The sequence below is a fragment of the Xyrauchen texanus genome, chromosome 2 (genome assembly GCF_025860055.1).
Source record: "Xyrauchen texanus isolate HMW12.3.18 chromosome 2, RBS_HiC_50CHRs, whole genome shotgun sequence".
NCBI lineage: Eukaryota > Metazoa > Chordata > Actinopteri > Cypriniformes > Catostomidae > Xyrauchen > Xyrauchen texanus.
This window is the reverse complement of record NC_068277.1, coordinates 24,707,449-24,729,983: the sequence shown is the minus strand read 5'-3', so window position 1 is coordinate 24,729,983 and position 22,535 is coordinate 24,707,449. Positions and strand designations below refer to the sequence as shown.

Here is a 22,535-nt window from a genome sequence, read left to right as displayed (position 1 = left end):
AAACGTAATGAATTAAAGAATGTAATAAAGCACACAGATGTTTGGTAGGAAAAAGCTCAATATATCTATTGCGGTCAAATACATTACTGTAGTACCAGCAAATCGTCTGTAGGTGATGCGCTTTCTCCACTGAAAAAGCTGTCTGTATCGTGCCCATATTTTTTAAAAGTATTATGTAAGTGTGGAAGTAAATTCTGTAGATTTCCTTCTGCACGTATGACAAAACTTCAATGCAAAAGTTTTTAAGAACATTCCTTTTTTTAATTACATGCACATATCTTTAGTTGCTATCTAAAATGTATTGGAGTTTTACTTTAGTGTTTTCTATGTCCAGTTGCAACGAAAGAGGGCCTGCAAAACACGAAGGGTTAATTCGATTGAGCTGCCTGTGTCGCAGCTGGAAAGATTCCAGTCCGTCTCCGTTATAACCTAATTAAACGAGCAACAGTCATTGACTTTGAGAGACGGACAGACCCCAGTACTGGTCACTCGAAGACAGCTGTAGGTACCAACTTGCAAAATAGTAAGTAGAGTTAGACATTGATGATATATGAAATATGTCATTGTAAACCAAGGCAAACAACCATATCAAGACGTTTTTCCACCAAGGCATTAATGTTCGTTTTTTCTTTTTTTTCTTCAGGTGTCCACTTTATATATTATATCTAGATTTAGCATTAGGATGGCTGGTATTGGCAAGCTGCGCGTCGCTGTCATCGGGGCTGGTGCTGCGGGACTGTGCGCGGCCCGTCATCTTCTCTCCCGTCCCGACACCTTTGCACCACCTGTAGTGTTCGAGCTCACCAAGAACGTTGGAGGGACATGGGTCTATGAGGAAAGAGTGGGATATTACGACAATGGTTTACCTATCCACAGCAGCATGTACAGGGACCTCAGGTGAATCTTGAAGCTGTCACAACTTACATGATGACTTAAAAGTTATAACGTTTTCTGGTTACTTTACCACACAGTACAAATTGCAAGCAGTATTATGAAGTCTATTAGAAAATTCAGCAAATTGCAGTCTATTTTTACATTTTTAAGTTTTGATTTATTTCAAATCAAAATGTATTATTTTTTACCTGTCACAGAAGTAAATAAAATAGGCCTACTTAACATGTGCTATAATTGTACTGTTCATATACAGTAGTATTGTACTGTATGTGTGTACTGCAATGCACACATAGCCTTTATGTGTATTTGCAAGCCATGTAGATGAACTCAACAACGGTATACTTTAAAATTTTTGACAAAATATTTGGTGTCATTCAGTGTTTTAAGCACATTTACTACATGCCATATGCAACACACTCCCACGCGAAATCGTAAGGGTTTGTACAATGTTTCTAAATTTGACTAATTCAGACAATGATGTTGCTGGATACGAATGAAATCGTACGAAATCATATGAAATAGCCAACTCATAAATATGTACCAATTTTCATGAGATTGGTTTGACCACAAGGATTGTGGTTTCACTTTTTACTGAATTTGATTACTTATTAATACTGATGGTTTTATTTTCACAAAGTTTCACTGCCTTCTGATTCATTTTAAGTCTTTAAAGCTGTATTATACTTATATTTTGTGTTTCCATGTATTCCTCTGACATGACAGAACCAATATTCCCAAGGAGGTGATGTCTTTCCCTGACTTTCCTTTCGCAAAGCATCTTCCCTCTTTTGTCCATCACACAGAGGTGCGGAAGTACCTTGAGCAGTACTGTGATCATTTTCGTCTGTGGGACCACATAAAGGTGAAATAAAGTACTTGGCCTTTTTCTAGAAATAAGGGATGCACTGATGTATCTGCTGCCGATGTTTATCAGACAATTACTGACCAAATTAAAACCATCAGCAAATTGGTATTAAGAATGAAAATGCATATATGAAAAACGAATGGTTTATTTATAATTAATTAATAATAGACTTTGTAAAAACTCTGTGAATTCAAATGCACAATCCTGGTATAATAATAGCCAGAATATGTAGAAGGGTTGGCACTCCTAAGAACATCTAATATTTCAATATTAGTCTTTCTCATTCTCATGTTAATCCGGGAAAACACCATAAGCGGACGTGACAGTTGTGAAAGTGGCACTTATCTATAGAATACTTGATGAGGGAAACCATTCAAACCATTTGTTGAAACCTGCAGACTTTGACTTCTGAGACATCAGTACGATATCAATTAATGCTGCACGATTTATTGAATTAAGACTGAAATTGTAGTATGGTCTTGTGCAATTACTAAAAAAAAGAAACACAAAAATGTTTGTAAAAACAGAAGTGCAAAATTGATTTAGAAAATTGTCCATATCAATCATCATATTTAGTCATGTTTGGTATATTTTTAAATATTTATATCTAGTATGTATCTTTCACTGTGGCTCTCTTTGAAATGTTCACCTGTCATGTGTTCAACACATACAATCCAGGTTCAGTGCAAATCATTTATTGTTAGATCAGTAAAAAAGCTTTTGTAAATCATAATTCCTAAGTAAAACAGTAATATTATGATATAATAAGTAGTAAGTTGCTAAATGTCGGTATCTGCCTATAGTTTTTTGTAAATATCTGTATTGTATTGGCCAAAAATTGCATCCCTATTAAAAATAATAGCCAATTTACTTACATAAAAATACAGCTCTTTGTGCACATTTAAGTGATACCTAGTAAATTAGGGATTTAGAAACAATGTACCTTGAATAGTGTTTGTCAGATAATCATTAATTTCATTGTTTGTGACCAATCAGTCTGCGTTACTGAAAATCTGATAACACTGTGTTTGATTGTTTGGTCAGAAATCACACAGCTTATCTTTACTGTACATTTATGATCAGTCACTGAAATTTCAAAGTGGAAAACTGCTGGAGAATTAATGGCCACCTTGCCAATGGCTGACTGTTTCTGATGTTTTGCTTCACAAATGGTCAGTCAAAATCTAAAGAAAGTATTAAAAAGTGTTTTTCTCTTATCCACCAAGTTTGGCACCACGGTGGCCTTGGTGACTCCAGTAGAAGTAAAGGGTGGTTGGAATGGACTGGCTTGGAATGTCACTTCCAATGATGGCCTAGACCATTGCAAATCCATTACAGAGAGATTCGATGCTGTTATGGTGTGTAATGGGTAAGTGAACAGTGAAATGAATGATGTCCCTCACCACATTCCTTTGAGCAATGTGCTGTAATAGTTAAAATTGTACATGGTTAGATCAATAAGGACATTGGGTAAGTGGATTAAACAGTAACTCATGATGCAACAAGACTGTATTTCACTCAATAATGTATAGTTTAAAGGCAAATTGTCAGATTTCAGAGTCAGATTTATTTAATAATTTGTAGTGAAAATGTGTTATGTAGAAGTGACAGAGTCTACTGTCTTACAAATCAAATGAGATGTGTTTTTTTCCAGACATTTCTATGACCCTTACATCCCTGCAATACCTGGACTGGAAAAATTCAAAGGTTTCCCCTTCCATACATTATATAGTACATACTTTTGTGAAGTAAAATAACATCTTACAGCTTAAAGACCAAGTATCTGTGTGCTGACACTGAAATGTGCCTAGACTTGCAAATTCCTATGAAGTGCTTTGCTGTTGCAACATGTTATCAGTTTATCAGCATGGGGGTTTACTGAGAAAAGCTTTAGATGGAACCATGTATTTGGTTGGAAAGCACTTTCGGTTAATCATTATATGACTTAACAATTATCAGTTATGTTAATTATGTTAGTAATTACAACTTTTTATTTCTTGCTCTGATGAGATTGGAGTTACAAATATAATGAGCTTGCAGGAATTCATTGTATGAGTGAAAGATAGCAAGCTAGATTTTAAATGATAAAAATGCTCTTTACATTCATTAATGCATTCTTATTCGGATTTGTGTAGCATGTTTTTGTGTTGCATATTTAGTAATCGGTTTTGCTATCAAGCATGAACAAAAATGTAATGTTTTGTGCACTTTTAAATGGCATTACTGTAATCATGCAAAACCAATGCATGTCCAGATGTGTCTGTATTCGTTTATCGCTGTGTTTTTCTGTAGGGACTCTGATGCACAGTCATAATTACCGTAGTGCTGAACCTTTGGTGGGAAAGTCAGTGGTGCTACTGGGAGCTGGTCTCTCTGGATTAGATATTGCAATGGAGCTCTCCAGTGTTGACGCTAAAGTAAATTGTTTTGTGTGGTTTAATTTGAGTGAACATATTACATATATACTAATATTATTTAGAAGAGCATTACTTTTAGAATGCTTAGTTCTGCAAAATTCCATCTAAATTATTTTATCTGGAATTTCTTTGCTTCTCTACTTTTATTTACCTTGTACTGTTATTTACCCCCAGGTTATTCTTAGTCATGGACAGCGCCCTTTGACCTGCCCTCTTCCTCCAGGAGTCCAGCAGGCTCCTCCGGTAACCTCTGTACTAGATGATGGCTCTCTAGAGTTCAAAGATGGGGAGAAGGCCAAGCCAGAGGTGTTTTTGTTCTGCACAGGCTACAACTTCACTTTCCCTTTCCTGGATGACAAAGTGGGTGTAAGAGTCCAGGAGCACCTGGTCTGGCCACTCTATAAATTCCTAATACCTCCGGCCTACCCATCACTCTTTATAGTGGGTATCTGCAGAGCTATATGCCCCTTCCCACATTTCCATGTTCAGGTGAGTGGAGTGGCAAGGGAAGGCAAGTGATATTTTTATTGAGGGAACATATATGACTTAATGAGTATTATGAGTATCTTTTGTAATACAATTCCATTTTATATTCTTTAGATTTTTTGCATCTACTTTTAAATTCTTATAACATGTCTTTGTGTTTAGGTGATATTTTGAAGGTTTAATTTTTTACTTGTTTGTGCCTCTTTTCTATCTGTTCCACCACTCACTTCTTCCCCAGACTCAGTTCGTCCTGTCAGTGTTGGATGGTTCTTTCCCTCTTCCGTCACGTCAGGAAATGGAGAGAGACATTGAATTGGACATTGCTGCCCGCTGTACCCGTGGGATTGCCACCCGCCATATCCTTAAACTGGATTCTGAGCAGTGGGCCTACAACGATGAGCTTGCCCACCTGGGAGGATTCCAACCCCTCCCACGTTATTGGAGCAACCTTTATGAATCCAACAAGGTGTTCCGCGCGCGAGACATGCTCAATTACAAAACCTACAACTACACTGTCTCTGATGACATGGAGTGGAATGTGCAGGATTTGCATGGCAAGCAGTTGAAGAAACCTCTGGCTATTAAAAAATGATTCCAGGCTGTGATGGGAAAATACCCCATTATTTCAGGTGCTAGCAAGCATGTGCCAATGTAGCAAGTAAAATTAGGATATTAACAAATTGTTCATTATTCTGACTACCGTAATATGTTTTCCAGATTTAAAAATTTCTAACCATACTTTTTTATTTGTATTTTTTATAAAAAGCTAAGTTGTCCCATACAAAAATTATTAATGAAATAATTTGGTTCTATTACAAATAATATGTTTCTGGTCTTATTATTTGTAACAAGCGCACAATAAAAAATGCATGTAAAAAAATAAATGAACTTAAACAATGTGTACTCAATTATCTGTAAAAAATATAATTTTAAACATATGAAGTGTCATCAAGATTATGACCATAATTTTGCTCTTGCCATTAGAAGAAATGGTTTTCGTTACATGTGAATGTTTGGTTCAAAAACTTTTTACAGCAGTCATAAATTGTAACGTAATATGACAATGATTATCCATATTTCAGAACATCTGTTCATTATGTCAGACAGGTAACAGAAATTGCAAGAGATTATTTGCAAGCACAGTAGCGACAATGTAAATTGTGATGTGTTATCATTTGCATAAAATGCCAAAAGGCACCGCTGGGATTCGAACCCAGGATCTCCTGTTTACTAGACAGGCGCTTTAACCAACTAAGCCACGGCGCCCCGTGTGAGAAAGACAGAATTATGATAATAAGAATATAATGATAATGCATTTATTGAATATTTTGGTTAGATATTTTGCTTTCAGATTTGAAACTTCGACGTAATCGAACTTAATCTCAAAAACAACACCGAGCAGCCATAATCTTTCGTAATACTCGTGTACTTTGATACTGCAATGAGTTACTGGCAGAATAGACAATCTAACAATATAGAAAATCTAGCGTTAAATCACTTTCGCCAGCAAGCACTTTCTGGCAGTTTTACTTAAGTGTATTGTACATCACGGAACAACTTTATGGGAACCCAGTTGATTCACTGCCTTATTTATTACAGAATGCTAATGCTAATAATGCCATACGGCGAATAATGCTCCAGCCACACGATGGCAGCACACCTTGCACGACCACGAGTAGGCGTCACAGATGTTTTTGCTCTGATGAAGTCTCTTGATAGTAATTCACTGCAACACGTTTGAATCACTAGAAATGGAAAACGTTGGAGCTGTTGAAATCACGATTAATTAAACCGATATTAAATCATAGCTGGAACAACTCAGTCACATAAAGTAGCAAAATCCTGACTCACTGCAGTTTTTTCCATTGTAAGCCAATTTCAATTGTAAGCAAATTTTAATTTTGCCATCTCAAATATTGGGTCTGCAGGGTTCTCTGGCTAAAGACCATGTATTATTCTTTCAACCGCTTCATCAACCTTATTTCTCAGAAATGTCATAGTCCTGCTTTTATTCCAACAGAATCACACATTCATAGATGAATGTACTAAACTGAGTCACAGCCGACTAACAGAAGAAAGGGATGGATTCAATGTGAAACTGGTCTTGAAAAAAACATTTTATACACACACACACACAACACTTAGTTCCGGTCCTCAAATCTGATTGGACGAGAGACGTTCCATGAGCACTGATGGTCTGACAGGATCAGCACTCAGACGCTTCACTGTGTGTATCACTCCGCTTGTGTTAGTGCCATTCTAAACTATGGCGTAAGAGCAGTGCATAAGTGTTAGCAGTTTCTGTCTTTATTTTTGAAATTACATATGTTAGCCAGCAGGTGGTGGCAAAAGATAATTTTTGTGTGTAATATGAGCCAGTTGGTGACGTAAAATGAATCCGTTAGTCATTGTTTACATAGAACAGCCCTCTGTGATCACTCCTATTATAAGAACATTACTTAAGCTATGACATTGTTTTAAACGGCTTTAAATGAACAATTTCAGGATTAAGGCTCATTGCAGCTGAGAGAAACAAAGGACTGTTTGATTACAGAACTGGAGGCTCTTACCGAGTTTCCACATTGTATACACACTGTTTAAAAATGGCGGGGGACATCGCTGTTTTTATAGTGATCGCCTCTTGCGCAGCTACATGTAATAGGGAGAAATACCCCAGCTTGGATGCTATTTTTCCACTGAGAAAGCTGACCTTAAGAACGCTGACAGCATATCTGCTTGGGAGTGGCAACAGGTGATCACACAGGCCCCATCTCTCTGTCCGTCTGTCTGTCTGTCGCTCTCTCTCTAACACATACACACACACAGTGTTGCCAACTATTTTCAATGGAAAGTAGCTAAAGCCTGCTCGAAAAGTAGCTAAATGTCACCAGATAACGTCATGCGTCATTAGCATATTAATGACGTCATCGTGTCGTATTTGCATTCTGCCTAATTTGTCGGTACTGTAGCCTACTTCAGTTTATAATAACGGTTATCTCCCCTAAACCGTGCTCATACTGTTTTTATATAAGTATATAGCCGAATGTCCAGTAAAACGGTTCTCAATTACATATTTTCTGTTAGACAACGGAACGGAACGGAACTTAGCTAACGTTACATGTTTATGAGTTTGAAGAAGGTTTATTGTTGTGTTTGGATAAGTAAAATGTATAGAGTCTGTAAATATACGATCTGAAGTCGGAGAGTTCAGAAACCGAACCGGAATTAACAAAAACTCTGATTAGTAGTGAATATAAGCGCATGCCAAGAAAAAACGGTCAAATTAAATGTTTTGAATTAAAACAAAGGAGAAGGTAGCTGCTATGTGATCACTGATTGGTTCCTGCTAACACAGCGTGCACATGCGCAGCTCATTCATGTCTATGTCCGCTGGCGTGCAGTCAACGGAATGTGCTGCTCCTCTCAGCCGCTCACTGAACAGAGCAGACGCAGTGGGGAAGTAAGACCTCACGCTTGCAGTACTGGCGATATTTGGAATTTGGAAAGTTGCTAAGGTTTGTCCTAAAAGTCGCTAGATTTGTCGCTAGTCGCTTTTTTGAAAAAATGTCACTAAAGGGGTCTGAAAAGTCGCTAAAAATAGCGACAAAGTCGCTAAGTTGGCAACAATGCACACACACACCCATCATTCCATCCTTGTTTATCCAATAACTTGTTAGAAACAGCACAAGCCGTGATTATATTTCTGAAGTGAACGTTTTGAATTACTAACGGAGGTTTAGACGCATCATTTGTTTTGAACCAGCAACAGCAGATTCTGATCCGTAGTGTAATAAAGTAGTTCCATGCACAAATGCTTTTTTTATGACCTTACTAAACTTAAATGTAATTGTTCAATGAACTGTTGTATATAATCAATATCACACGGGCAAGATTGCAACGGAATTACAGCAGTGCTGATGTAAGGCCATATAGCACTCTTGCCCGTGTGATAGAAGTGGAATGTTATGCAATGGCCAAGTCAATCACCTGACCTGAATCCGATTGAGCATGCATTTCACTTGCTGAAGACAAAACTGAAGGGAAAATGCCCCAAGAACAAGCAGGAACTGAAGACAGTTGCAGTAGAGGCCTGGCAGAGCATCACCAGGGATGAAACCCAGCGTCTGGTGATGTCTATGCGTTCCAGACTTCAGGCTGTAATTGACTGCAAAGGATTTGCAACCAAGTATTAAAAAGTGAAAGTTTGATTTATGATTGTTAATCTGTCCCATTACTTTTGGTCCCTTGAAAAGTGGGAGGCATATACAAACTGTTGTAATTCCTACACTGTTCACCTGATTTGGATGTAAATACCCTCAAATTAAAGCTGAAAGTCTGCAGTTAAAGCACATCTTGTTCGTTTCATTTCAAATCCATTGTGGTGGTGTATAGAGCCAAAAAGATTAGAATTGTGTCGATGTCCCAATATTTATGGACCTGACTGTATATTATTATTTGTAGTGACAACTATTAGAATCTATTCTAGCAGGGTGGCAACCCAGATGGCATGTAGTAATCGCCCGGGCTTGGAGGCCTGGCGGCCTAATTTATTTTGACAAAATTCTACACACTAAAAATTATTTTAAGAGTTACGCATTTAAATTTCATGACAAAATTCTATAAATTAAATTGAGTAATCTTTAACAAAATTAAATAAAAATATATTCAGTTTTATAATAGGGCTGCACAATTAATCAAAATAAAATCGAAACCGCGATACAACCTTCTGCAATTATTAAATTCCAAAGGGCTGTGATTTAATTAAATAAATAAATAGTCTGCTCCCTTCACAATGTATTTGCGCTGCTCTGTCTATATTAAATCAGAGCATTGTTACAGTGTTTTCAGAGTGGTTTTGTGCTCCACAACTCCCTCTCATGCTTAGAGTAACAGAAGTGCTCTTGAGTATTATCTGCAGTAGCAGCATCTCAGTCTCCGCAAGGCACAGGTATCATGATAATAACGCAGAATACAAGATTGGGTATAATTCAAACATCTTTATTAAATGATTGCTGGGCAAACAGTATTAACAGAAACACCTGTAGAGTCCAGAAACATCTCTTCATTCTCCTGTTATTTGTTTACCTCACTTATTACACTCCCAGCGGAAACAAGTGAAAGCGGAACTAATATTACCAACATCCAACAAAATGAAAAGGAAGGAACATACATATAATAAATCTATATCAAATAGTTTATTTACTTTAATATGGTGCATTGCTAAATTAAATATAATAAAAGAATGACATAAATGGTGACAAACTAGTAAAAATCTTCACTTTAAATTAAATTGCACAAATGGGTTATCAGTTCAACAATGTTTGACATTAAGCCTCATTCTTTAGGACTATCTTATATACAGTAAAGAATAGTTTGTATAAGGCTACTAGTTTTTAAGGCCTAGAATAAAGAGTAACATTTATATTTTAAAATTATATTTTGTGTATATGGAATTATTGACTGATGGTTTTACTGACAGTGAAATGTAGTTAACCGTAACATTGAGCAGAAAGCTTTCATATAACCAGTATTGACAGAGCTACTGATAAAAAGTTAAATGATCAGCATCAATTGATGAGATGAAAAGAACATCGGAGATCAATATCGGATATTAAAATCCTGATTTGAGCATCCTTAATATTCAAGTTGACTGTTTCAAAAACTAATGTTGATAATTAGTGGGCTGAGATCCCGTCACAAAATGGACAAAAACAGGTACACGGAGGATGGTAACATTTGGATATGAAGAAGACTTTGTTTCACTGTTTATATATTTATTTGTTTGTATAGTCTGGAGAAGAAAAGGTGAACGCTACCATGAGTCCTGTGTCGTGGCAACAGTGAAGCATCCTGAGACCATCCATGTGTGGGGTTGCTTTACATCCAAGGGAGTGGGCTCTCTCACAATTCTGCCCAAAATCACTGCCATGAATAAAGAATGGTATCAAAACGTCCTGCAAGAGCAACTTCTCCCAATGATCCAGGAGCAGTTTGGTGATGATGATCCGTGCATTTTCCAGCATGATGCAGCACCATGTCACAAGGCAAGAGTGATAATGGAGTGGCTCGGAGATCATTACATTGAAATTTTGGATCCGTGGCCAGGCAACTCCCCGGATCTTAATTCCATAGAGAATCTGTGGTCAATCCTCAAAAGGCGAGTGGACAAGCAGAAGCCCACAAATTGTGATCATCTCCAAGGCAAGATCCATCTTATAAGGCTAGAATGGATCGCCATCAGTCAGGATTTGGCATGCCAGAGCAAATTGTAGAGGTTATGAAGAACAAGGGTCAACACTGTAAATATTGACTCTTTGCTTATATTTCATGTTTTTGCCAATAAAAGCCTTTAAAACTTACGAAATGCTTATCATTGTTTTCCAGTATACCATAGAAACATGTGAAAAAATGATCTGCAAATACTGAAGCAGCAAACTTTGCAAAACACAAAGTCACTGCCAATACTTTTGGCCACAGCTGTAGTCTAATCATTTCTAATGAATGTAACAATTACTACTTCATTAAATGCAATACTATAATAATATACTATATTACAAAAATGTATAGTACAATGTACAGATACATAATTGCTTCATTAATTTCATGAAGGAAATATCTAAAAATTGTTCAATAACTTAAGCATACAGTTCTTTTTTAATGGCATTTGACATGACAATATATATATATATATATATATATATATATATATATATATATATATATATATATATATATATAGGTGTCGCGAAGAAAGAAAGGAAGAAACAGCATATTTAATATATACTATCGTAATATAGTTTAACAGTAACATGTTTAGTGATTTTTTTTTGTTAAATCGTAAAATCCCATCAATTTTTAATGTATTGCAATGTACAAAATGAAAAGTCGAAGTTGCCATTTAAAAAGTTTATTCATCAACAACAACAAAGACTTCCTGGGGAGGTTAGGTGGGATCTGTCACACTCTGGCCATGATGGTTCCCCCCTTCCTCCGTCTGTGTGTCATGTCTGCCTGTGCCTGTGTTTCCCTCTCATTTCTCACAGGTGCTGTTGTCATAGCAACGTTGATTGCATAGCTCGTTAACAGATCTGCAGCACCTGTGTACCGTTATTTTCTCCTATTTAAACTCTCCTCTGTCTTGTGTTCGCTGCTCATTTGTTTTATTTATTGGCGAGTCAGTGTGTCATGCACCCAATCTGTCAGTTTGACCATAGAAGTCTTGGGTCGGTTCTAATATTTTACTAGTTCAGATTTGAGTTTACTTTTTCCTCCATTGGGAGAGTTTTTGTTTGTATTTTTTCTCTTTGTCTCATGAAGCCTTTTAGGTCCATCTCTGCATTTGGGTCCTTCACCTCTGCAATGTTACTGTGACATATGTCACGGATTGAAGGATAGGACCCAAATGCAGGAAGGAAGTAAAGGGCTTTATTACAAAATAAATACAAATACAAACCAAAACTCCCACAAGGGAGAAAAATAGAATAATCCACTTCAAAGACCAACCAACCAAAAACTGACCGGAGTCTTCAGGAAATCCCAGGAATACATTGACTGGAGATCACATGACTCACATTAGACTCAACAAAACAAACTGGCACAGAACAAAAGTGGGACGTAAGTAGCAAAAAGGTAGATAGGGAGCAGGTGCCATTGATGATGTTAGTTGGAGAACGAGCTGTTTTAACGGATCTGTCATTCTCCACCTGCAAGACACAAGAGGGCGTGAGAGTGCATGAGAGTCAAGGCAACACAGAAAAAACATAGATAAGACAAACATATAGTCAGGGGAGGAACAGTCAGGCCAGACTGTGACAGTTCTTCTCCCCTGATGGATGCCTCCTGGCATCCACAACAGACATACCAACACAAAGGGAACTGACCAAAGAGGGAGGGAAGAAAGACAAGACGTGGAGCATGAGTGTCCAGATCCCGACACTTAACCCGAAACTGAAACATAAAAACCGACCGAAGAGCACATGGAAAGGAAACCACAACCTGAAGCTGTGTGCTCACACAGAGGGAAAAAACAAGAACAGGTAGAGCACATGGTCAGGAGAGAACCCCTGGGCCATGCACTCAACACAGACACAGAAAAAGAGTGACAGGATCCTGACAACACAAAAACCCAGAGTGACAGGATACTGACACTACCTCCTCTCAAAGGGATGCCTCCTGGCATCCAAAAAGAGGAACATAACAGACAAACAAAAGAAAGGGAGTGGAACCAGGGAGGAACTGGCAGGGCAGTCCAAGGTGGAACCAGAGGTAGGGACAGGGAGGAGGTTTAAGGAAGAGTGTGGGGTCTGGCAGGAGGCTTCAGAGAGGGAACTGGGTCTGGTGGCCTTGGAAGGGGCCTCAGGAAAGGGACAGGGTCTGGTGGCCAGGGATGGGGATCCAGGTATTGGATGGGGTCTGGATGCCTGGGAGGAGGGTTCAGGTAGGGGGCATGGTCAGGCAGCCGGGGAGAAGGCCTGAGGAAGGGAAAAAGGGTGGAGAGGAGGATGAGAAGGGCAGGAAGGGCATAGGCAGACTGAGCGCCGGACACTGGAGACTGAGCAGACTGAGCGTTGGACTTTGGGATCTGAACAGTCTGGAGAGCGGCTGCAAGGAACCGGACCAACATAAGAGCAACTACAGGGACCTAGGCATAAGGGTAGTGGGTGAGATCAGTGAAGGCTGCTGGGAGCTGGACAGGGCCAGATGCGGTGGTGGGCACTGTGTAGGCATCAGGCTTAGTGGCGGCTGCTGTACAGGGTTCCGAATGGACATGGGTGACCACTGGGCAGTGTACAGTCTAGGTGTGGGCAGCCGCTGGGCAGAGGTCAGACTGGACATCGACAGTCACTGAACAGGGGTCTGACTGGCCGCTGGTGTCGGATTTGTGCTGGTAACTGGACTGAGCAAAGGGCTGGTCGACGGCCACAGAGAACAGGACAGGCTCATCGACAGCCTCAGGAAACTTGACAGATAACCAGGGGGAACTGGACCAGTTGTGTAGTGACCGACATGGTCGGGAGTGCTGGCAGCGACTGAGGTATGGCCTCCGTGAGCGCTAGTAAAGAATGGGACTGGCCTCCGTGACCGCTGGCAAAGACTGGGGAATGGCCTTCATGGCCATGAGCACTTGCAACGGCGGGGAGTGATGCATTGATGCTAACAGCAGCAGTGGTATGGCCTCCGTGGCCGTGGAAATTGGCAATGGCAGGGGAATATCTTCCATGGCCATAGAATCTGGTAATGGCAGGGAAACAGCCTCTGTGGCCGTGGACATTGGCAACGACAGGGGAATGGCTTCCATGGCCGTAGACTCTGAAAAAGGTGGGGGAACGGCCTCCATGGCCATGAGGGCTGACAGCGGCAGGGGAACAGCCTCCATGGCCGTGGACACTGGTAGTGACTGGGGTTGGGTGCCTTACTCTGCTTCCTTTTCCTTCTCCTCCGGACAGTCAGAAGCACTGCAGTTGGTGGGTGGCAATGGGAACAGCCGCCGCCTCCTAGCGGTCGGCAACAGTAATGGCCGGCATCTCCTGGCAGACAGCAGAGGGCTCCTCCGCCTCCTAGCGGACAACAGAGGGCTCTTCTTCCTCCTGGTGGTCAGCATCAGGCTCCTCCACCTCCTGGCAGTCAGCAGCGGGCTTCTCCGCCTTCTGGGGTCAGCAGCAAGCTCCTCCACCTCCTTGCGGTCAGCCTTGAGCTTCCTCCTCCAACGACAACTAGAAGCTCGAGAAGTGCCCGGGGGAAGAACAGAGCACAGGCTGAGAGGTGTTTCGCAAGATGGCAGACATGGTCCACCAGATACCAAAAGTGTAAAAACAAAAATCTTGTCTAAGCCCGAAAGGAAGAGCTGTTTCAACCCGGTCTCGTCAAAGCACCACACTTGAGGCTCACTGACCAGCTTCATAGCGTATACGCCAAAACCATGACCGTTCTGAGAGCTGGCCATGGTGTGGTAGAGCTGGGCTGTACCTTGAGAGACCTGTTCCTGTTGGGCTGGAGCAGGATTAAAAAAAATGCCCCTTGCCTTTGCTGTGTCAATGGTGGCCAGTTTGTAATGTAATGGATTGAAGGATAGGACCCAAATGCAGGAAGGCAAGTAAAGTGCTTTTTTACAAAATAAATACAAATAACAAACCAAAACTCCCACAAGGTGGAAAAACAGAATACAGAATAATCAACTTCCAAGACCAACCAACCAAAAACCAACCAAAGTCTTCAGGAAATCCCAGGAATACATCGACTGGAGATCACACGACCTACACCAGACTCAACAAAGCAAACTGGCACAGAACAGGACACAAGTGGGACTTAAGTAGGAAAAGTTAGATGGGGGAAGATGCCTCTGATGTTAACTGGAGAAGGAGCTGTTGCCCGGGTAACGGATCTGTCGTTCTCCACATGGCACCTGCAAGAGACAAGAGGGCATGAGACAAAAGGCAACACAGGAAAAAACGCACAGATGAGACAAACAGATAGTCAAGCCAGACTGTGACAACATGCCTGTCAAGGCAAGTACAGTATTTATGCTGTAATGGTCATAGTGCTTTACCACAGGAAAAGTCTATTGTCAAATTCAAATTTTTCTACCCACACTCCATCTTACCTGCAGATGTTTCATTTGGAGCCACACTTCAAGCTTGTAAAAAGTCAGCATGAGTCTATGGTGGGATATTACTCTTCTCTTATTCTGTTTTCTTCTCCAGACACTGCCTTAACCATCTTAAACCATGACTATGTGGGAACACACTGTATCAAGGTGAGTGGAGATGAGAATAAAAACAACAGCATACATTCTTCATAAGTGTGTGATTCAGCAGCTCCACTGACTGCTAAACACTGAGTCATAAATGTGCAGACACATACACATGCACATACATGCTACATGTTTTCTCTTTTGTTGACACTGAAGGAATCTGAGTTTATAAAATTTCTAGAGCAAAATGCCTGATAAGGACATATGACTTGATTTAAGAGGCATGTGGCTATGCCTTGGTGAAGGTTAAGCTTGAAAAGTTATGTAATTGTCAAGATGTGTTATTCTGTGACCTGTGCAAGGAGCTTGACATTACCTAATTTTTGTGTGTTAAGAACATTGTGTGCATGTATAAATTTGCATACTAATTTATAAGGACCACAAGATTAATAAGTGTCTCCTAGACTGGTTTGCTATTGTGGTCTGCTCAGTAAGCACACTTGTCAGTTACTTTTATTTTGTAAAGACAATACAGTATGTGCTGTTTATGCATGCAGATGATAAGAACATTCTGACCACAGATTGTACTCCGACTGAAACAACTATGCCTCTCTTGGCAAAGCATTCCACAAAACAGGCTGACACAAGTTGTGGCTCTCAAGACTTCCAACCTTACGACTCCCAGCTGAATCATCTGTAGACAAATTATTTTCCTCTACATTTTGTAAGATAATGGGAGTCTGATGTTTATCTTGTGGTGTATTTGGGTTTGTCAGATTTTGCTTTGCTATGTTATGGATAACAACATGGAACATTACAAATAATTTATACTGTATTTTATAACTAAGGGGTAACTATTCTAATATTACATGGTATATGACAATATACTATGCTAAACAACAATCTTACTTTGAGACATACACCACATACCTTTTTGTAATAAAAGTGTACCTACACATATAGGCTACTGTACGTAATTTTTAACTATGCAGTAAATATTATTACAGGATACATGAGTTTTATTTTTCCTTCACTACTGTCATCTGATGGAGTTTTGGTTCCTTGCCATTGTCACCTTTAGCTTGCTAATTGGGGGCTTAAATGACTGTTGATATTCAGAAAATATTATCAAACTAACTGAATTGACACACTGGAATGAGAACACAAAACTTGAACTGAATAGAGCTGAATAATTACATTACCATCTTGAGCTGCCTTCTAGCTGAAATTGAAGTATTTTTAATAATTTATTCATTTTGAAACATTACTGTTATTTTTCTGTTTATTACTGTGAAGCTGCTTTGAAACAAAGCACTTAACTTTTCATGATGGAGATATTATGTGGTATGTTTGACTTGCTAAACACCAATCGTTTGGGAGCAATTTGTACCTTTTTGTAATTAAATATAGATGTATATGTATATATATGTAGATAGATAGATAGATAGATATAGATATATATAATATAATATAATACCTATGTAAAAATGTACGCAGTGTATGTTCTTGCTAAATTGCTCGCAAACATAAGATTATTGTTTAGCATAGTAGGTCATACATACCACGTAATATTATAATATTTACCTCTTAGTTATAAAATACTTGCAGTATAAATTATTTGCAATTTTCCAGGTTGTTACCCCTTTATTCCCCAAACTTTGCATATTGCTCCCTTATACCTACACGTAAGTAATTTATATGTACACTATTATTAGAAAAAGGTACGCTGTAAATTCGGTGTACTTAGCTGGTTAATAATGCAACAGTGTATTATTAATATTATTATTATTTAACAGGAAAGGCAGCTCTCAGGCATCTTTTCCTTGTCATTATCGACACTGGCATGCTTTAGGGGGTTAAAGGCACTATTCTGGGTACAACTGCTAAACAAATAAAATGGAAACAAATAAAAATACATATTTTGGGGAATTGATCAAAACATTCACGTTCAACATTTGTCAAATGAGGAACATTAAGCATATCTATTTCAAAGTTAATTGAAATGTCAACAGTCATTGTCTCATTGTCATTGTCCTTCAGAAAATTCCACACTTCCTAGCAGCAACTATCAACCATCTAGGCAAACATGTATTTTCGGGGAAAAGTTAAGAGTCAGTAATGGTTCAGTTTTCCTGTTTACCCCTTGTAGATTTGTGCTCACTCTCTACCCACAACCTCACTGTACTGTTAGCTGGATTTGTAAATGTGCTTTGAGCTCAGAGGTGAGACACAGGACATGTTTTTTTGTTTTGTTCTTCCAATGCTACACTCTCTCTTCATTGGTCATATCCTGTGCCTTATCTTATTTGGTAAGAGCTTTGTTGTTCAAATGCAGTCATTGTACAAAAATATCAGTTTGCTTGCGGAGACCATAAACACTTTCTTTTTGAATTTGTGGTTGATCACGTGCCAGGTTTGAAATATAACAACATAAACAGTGACACATTTGATGGTCGGTGAGCTGGTGAGCAGTACTGCAACAGACTACTGTTTTTATGTGTACAATTTGGTATGGTTACAAAAAGCAAATCTTTCAGATTTGAAAGAAACATGAGTTCAGCCTCTTAATAGTCAATGAAAGGATTAGGTGAGAGAGAAAACATTTTGATAAATTACAGTTAAGAGAATGTTCACCTCAATGTAAGTTTATTGAATTGTGCACTAATTTCAAATAGTCGATTTTTAAACAATATAAGAATTTTTAATTAAAGGAATATTCCAGGTTCAATACAAGTTAAGTTCAATCAACAGCACTTGTGGCATTATGTTGATAACAACAAAAATAATTTGGACTTGTACCTCCTTTTCTTAAAAAAAAAAAAAAAAAAAGAAGAAAAAGATAAAATCAAGGTTATATTGAGACACTTACAATGAAAATTAATGATACCAATTTTTGGAGGGTTTAAAGCCAAAAATGTGAAGCTTATAACTTTATTAAAGCACTGTTAAAACTCTGGTGTTATTTGAGCTGTAAAGTTGTTTTAATCTTTAATCATTACATAGTCATGTCAACAAAGTTGTAAATTCAGCTTTACCTTTACATAGAAAAGGTTAGTAAGTGATGTTATCACACTAAACTCATGTTTACACACATATTGTTTATGTATTGTGACAATACTTTTTAAACGGTGAGCATTTTAATGTTTACGAATTGGCCCTAATCACCTCCATTGTAAGTGTCTCACTGTAACCCAGATTTTTTTTTTTTTTTTTTTTTTAAGAGAACGAGGGGCAAGGCAATATACATTTTTGTGGTAGTCAATATTATGCCACAAATGCTGATGAATATTCCTTTTGTATGTTAAGAAACAATGATATTCTGTAAACTTCACACTCAAAATGGAGTGTATTTAAGTATTGCTTTCTCTAGAGAATACAAATTCATCATCAGTTAAGGCTGCAAATCATCACTTTCTCAATGGTTTCATTGTGAACAATGCAAGTGGTGAAGGGCCAGGGAACACCCAATATCCCACTTACACATCATTCTTTTTCATCTGCTCATCCTTTTACCCACTGTTTCCCTTAGCCTCTTCCTCTTACTCATCCCCTTATGATAAAAAAAGGAGAACCTCACATAATCACATTTTTACTTTCTCCATTTTCAAAACCATCTGGCTATAATTACCCACTCTGCTTTGCTTATTGCTATATAGCTTTTAACAAGTTTCCTGGCTACAGGATAGCAATTAAATGGTATGACATGCCAGATAATTTCTGCAATTGGAATATATAATTTTTTTTACATTTCTACAGTTGGGGGTGCCATGTGCTGATGCCCAATATTTATATATGCATGTAGTTCATAAGATGTGTCAAATATAATTGTGAAGGTAATGCAGACATCTGGAAAGAACATACATTTTTTTTAATTTCCTGTTCATCGTCAAGTCAGCACAATTAATTCCTAAAGTTTTATTTTAGCCCTGAGCAATGAATTATACTCATCAACAGCTATTTTTGTTCTGTGATTCTGAATGAACCACTCCATGTCTCTGAAGACAGAGGCAACAGTTTCTGTCAAGATCTGCTCTTCTCTACTGTATCTCTCCATCAACCCACAGCACAATGCTCCCACATTTGTTTAGTGTTCCCACTACTTCACAACATCTGCTGTCTGTCGCTCACTGTCCAGCTGTATTTTATCAGTTATTAGTCATAATGACCACAAACAAATAATTTCAATATTTTTAGACTGTTTGTAGGAGCTCCCTAACAACAGAATACAACAATGTTATAATTTAACATGTTGTCAACTACCCCACCCTGAAAGTCATTGTAAAGTATATTGATTGGTGGGCCATGGGTGAGTCATATTTGACTCAAATTAGTTTTATACAAATTTATTCAGATTAAAAAATATATTACACATGTTGTTGATTTGCTTATAAATAATATCAAATTAATAATAATATTCAAATGATTTGTTTTAGCCCGGTTGTAGAAAATATCACACTAGAGAAACTGCCCTTCTTATGGTGTTGTATTGATGGTGGAAGATGCTGGAGAATGCTCCATTGTGTAGTTGTTTAATTTAACTGCAGCAATTGATACATTTGATTATTCAGTTTTATTTGATACATGGAAGAGATGGGTGCGGACATACGAGATTTGTTTCCTACTTAAATGTGTTGTGTCTGTTGGAGTTGATATGTCCTCCTCTTCAAACAATTAACTGTGGTGTCCTGCAAGGATCCCTGTTAGGGCCAATATTGTTTTCATTATACATGCTACCACTTGGTTCTGTGTTTTGAAAATACAACATCAATTTTCATTGCTATGCAGATGACATGCAATTGTATTTATCATTGAAATCAAGCACCTTAATATTTAGCAGAATTTTTAAGACCTTATGAAATGGTTAGACTTCCCAGATCTTCTTGTTATGAACTGTTGGCTATTCCAATATCCAGATAAAAACTAAATGTGAAAGAGCATTTGTATTGAATGCCCCACAATTATGGAACAGCAAGTCCTGGGATATTAGATCTGCTGAATCTGTGACTGCTTTTAAGTCTCGTTTTAAAAACTAATTTTTACAGACTTGCTTTTATTATTATGTGAACGTGTTGTGTTTTACTGCATGTGTTGCTTTTATTACTATGTAAATATGTGGGGTTTTACTGTATGTGTTTTTGATTTTATGTTTTGTGAAGCACATCATTTATTATGTATTATTCTGTAAGAATACTTTTGGTTGAGTTACATCATCAGCTTTCTCAGTTTTACCCTCCCAGGGGAAGGGATTGAGAGTTTTTGAATATTGTATAATTTTAGGAGTGCTTACATAGTCTCCTAAAATGTGGTTTGGAATCTTTTCCAGACTTTTCTTGGTTGGTTGCCTATGGTTACAGTGACACTAAGCTAATTGAATCCCCATGTTCATTCATACAACTGGGAAATGGAGTGACTGTTTCCTTTGAGAGCTGTGAGTCCAATTTTCCATTCACAACTACATAGTAGCTACCATGTTTACTGGAGCAGAGGCACAGTTGACATGACAACATGATGTTATAATGATTTGAAAGAGGCTAAAGGTAAAACATTACTGTAACACATCGGTTTTCTCTCACAATAAGGGTATTAATTATATAATCAATGATAGTAGGCTACCATTTATAGCAGAATTACATTTAGATAATTATATTAGTGTGAGAAATTAAATATAAATTCAGTTGTGTATGTATATAGAGATAATTACTCTTTGTCAATCATCAGTTAGAAGAGACATTTAACATGTGGTGCAGACACATGAAAACGAAGGCATACAAAACAACATTAAACTTAATTAAAGCATGACATCATGGTTTCAGAGTATACAGACTTTATGGTATGTACATTTTTATTTTGACACTTAATTGTCTGGTTCTTTAAAGTTCTCACTTACTTTACATTTAGTTGCTAAGGCGACCGATTTTGTATTGCAGTAAAGAGTGGGTGAGTACTTTAACATTCTGGGCTGCATTTCTTTTTTTTTGTTTTTGTTTGTTTGTATATGCCCTGTTGCATATACATGCTACTCTGCAGTCAGGCAGTCTTTCTTTTCACATTCAGTCTGTACTTCTGTATTCCCTAAACACTTTTTGGCTTGAATGCAAAGCTCATACCAGGGATAAATTAATGTGACCTGGAACATAGCTCCAAGTTATTTTATCTTTTTTTCCAGCTTTCCCATGTCTCTTGTCCTTCTGTCCCTAGACATCTAGCTATTCTTTGTACTGTTAGAATGTAGCCTTCTTTATGAGCATGTGCGATGGAATGTGTTTTCTGTAGAACCAAATATGGTGATGTGATGTATCATTTATCCCAAAGGTGAGTCAAGGTCTGTGCTTAATGTTCTTAATTTCTCCAGATGAGAAACCTATTTTTATAGTCTTTATGGATCCCAAACAGCAAGAGTGATAAGGGGATGGATTAAGTCAACCTTTATTTTAAGCACATAGATGTTACAGGAATATTTCAGTTCCAATACAAGTTAAGCTCAATCAACAAATTTTGGGGCAAAATGTTACAGGTTACAGCTAGTTGCAGTAAGGCACTTACAATGGAAGTGATATAACTTTACACAGATAGGGTTAGTAAACGATTTTATCACTCTAAAATCTTGTTAATATGTATGATGCCATTTGTATTTTAGTGGCCCCATTCACCTTCGTTTTAAGTGCCTTACAGTAATCAATATTTAAGGTCAAAATATTTTTGAGTCCTGTTGGTGGCATTATTAAACTTTGGAAGTGGAATGTTAAGGAATCTTTGTAACTGTGTGCTGCTCATACATGTTCTGATCGTGTGGGACAGTGATTATATTAAACAATTGTTAATTCAAGACTACATAAGAGAATTGGCTGTTTTATTTGTTCATTTCCCGATTTCATTATGTATTTCTTGTTTTAAGCCTCACTTATTTATTTGATTGTGCATTTAGTCTTTCAAAAGTACACACATTACAATCTGAATGTGAGCGTTTTCTTATAGGAAGAAGCTTTCATGACTGAGGTGCCATAAAGACCATTCAAAACTGTCAGTGACTGCCCACTTAGACTAAACATACTGAATGACTTAACTGTCCAACAGACAGTCCAGTAAAAAGCAAACATAAAGACAGAGGTTTGTGTAAAAGAGGGGTAGAGGGAGACTGAAAAGGCAGACAAGGATGACTTCATAACTTCCGTTAGTGAGTATG

At 38.0% G+C, this 22,535-nt stretch overlaps 1 protein-coding gene, 1 long non-coding RNA gene and 1 other non-coding gene across 3 annotated transcripts; 1 reads left to right on the top strand and 2 right to left on the bottom strand.

Moving 5' to 3' along the window:
- The first annotated feature begins 377 nt into the window (after window positions 1–377).
- On the top strand, window positions 378–5,551 carry LOC127660954 (uncharacterized). The gene is made up of 8 exons (XM_052151460.1): window positions 378–523; window positions 644–897; window positions 1,618–1,756; window positions 2,986–3,128; window positions 3,414–3,466; window positions 4,052–4,176; window positions 4,351–4,665; window positions 4,901–5,551. The coding sequence occupies exons 2-8, from the start codon at window positions 683–685 to the stop codon at window positions 5,252–5,254; spliced, it is 1,344 nt and encodes a 447-aa protein (XP_052007420.1). The 5' UTR covers window positions 378–523; window positions 644–682; the 3' UTR covers window positions 5,255–5,551.
- Window positions 5,552–5,854: 303 nt separating this feature from the next.
- On the bottom strand, window positions 5,855–5,928 carry trnat-agu (transfer RNA threonine (anticodon AGU)). Its single transcript has one exon. It is a non-coding gene; the product is annotated as a tRNA-Thr (tRNA).
- Window positions 5,929–12,203: 6,275 nt separating this feature from the next.
- On the bottom strand, window positions 12,204–15,511 carry LOC127652771 (uncharacterized). Its single transcript, XR_007971755.1, has 3 exons — window positions 15,263–15,511; window positions 14,867–15,064; window positions 12,204–12,365 (listed from the first exon to the last, which is right to left on the bottom strand). It is a non-coding gene; the product is annotated as an uncharacterized LOC127652771 (long non-coding RNA).
- Between the last annotated feature and the right edge of the window lie 7,024 nt (window positions 15,512–22,535).

Bases quoted from the DNA above. Each gene is read 5' to 3' on its own strand.
- LOC127660954 (XM_052151460.1), top strand. From the start codon at position 683: ATGGCTGGTATTGGCAAGCTGCGCGTCGCTGTCATCGGGGCTGGTGCT. The intron at 3,129-3,413 runs GTAAGTGAACAG...GTTTTTTTCCAG, and splicing joins GCTGTTATGGTGTGTAATGG to ACATTTCTATGACCCTTACA. The intron at 4,666-4,900 runs GTGAGTGGAGTG...CTTCTTCCCCAG, and splicing joins TCCCACATTTCCATGTTCAG to ACTCAGTTCGTCCTGTCAGT.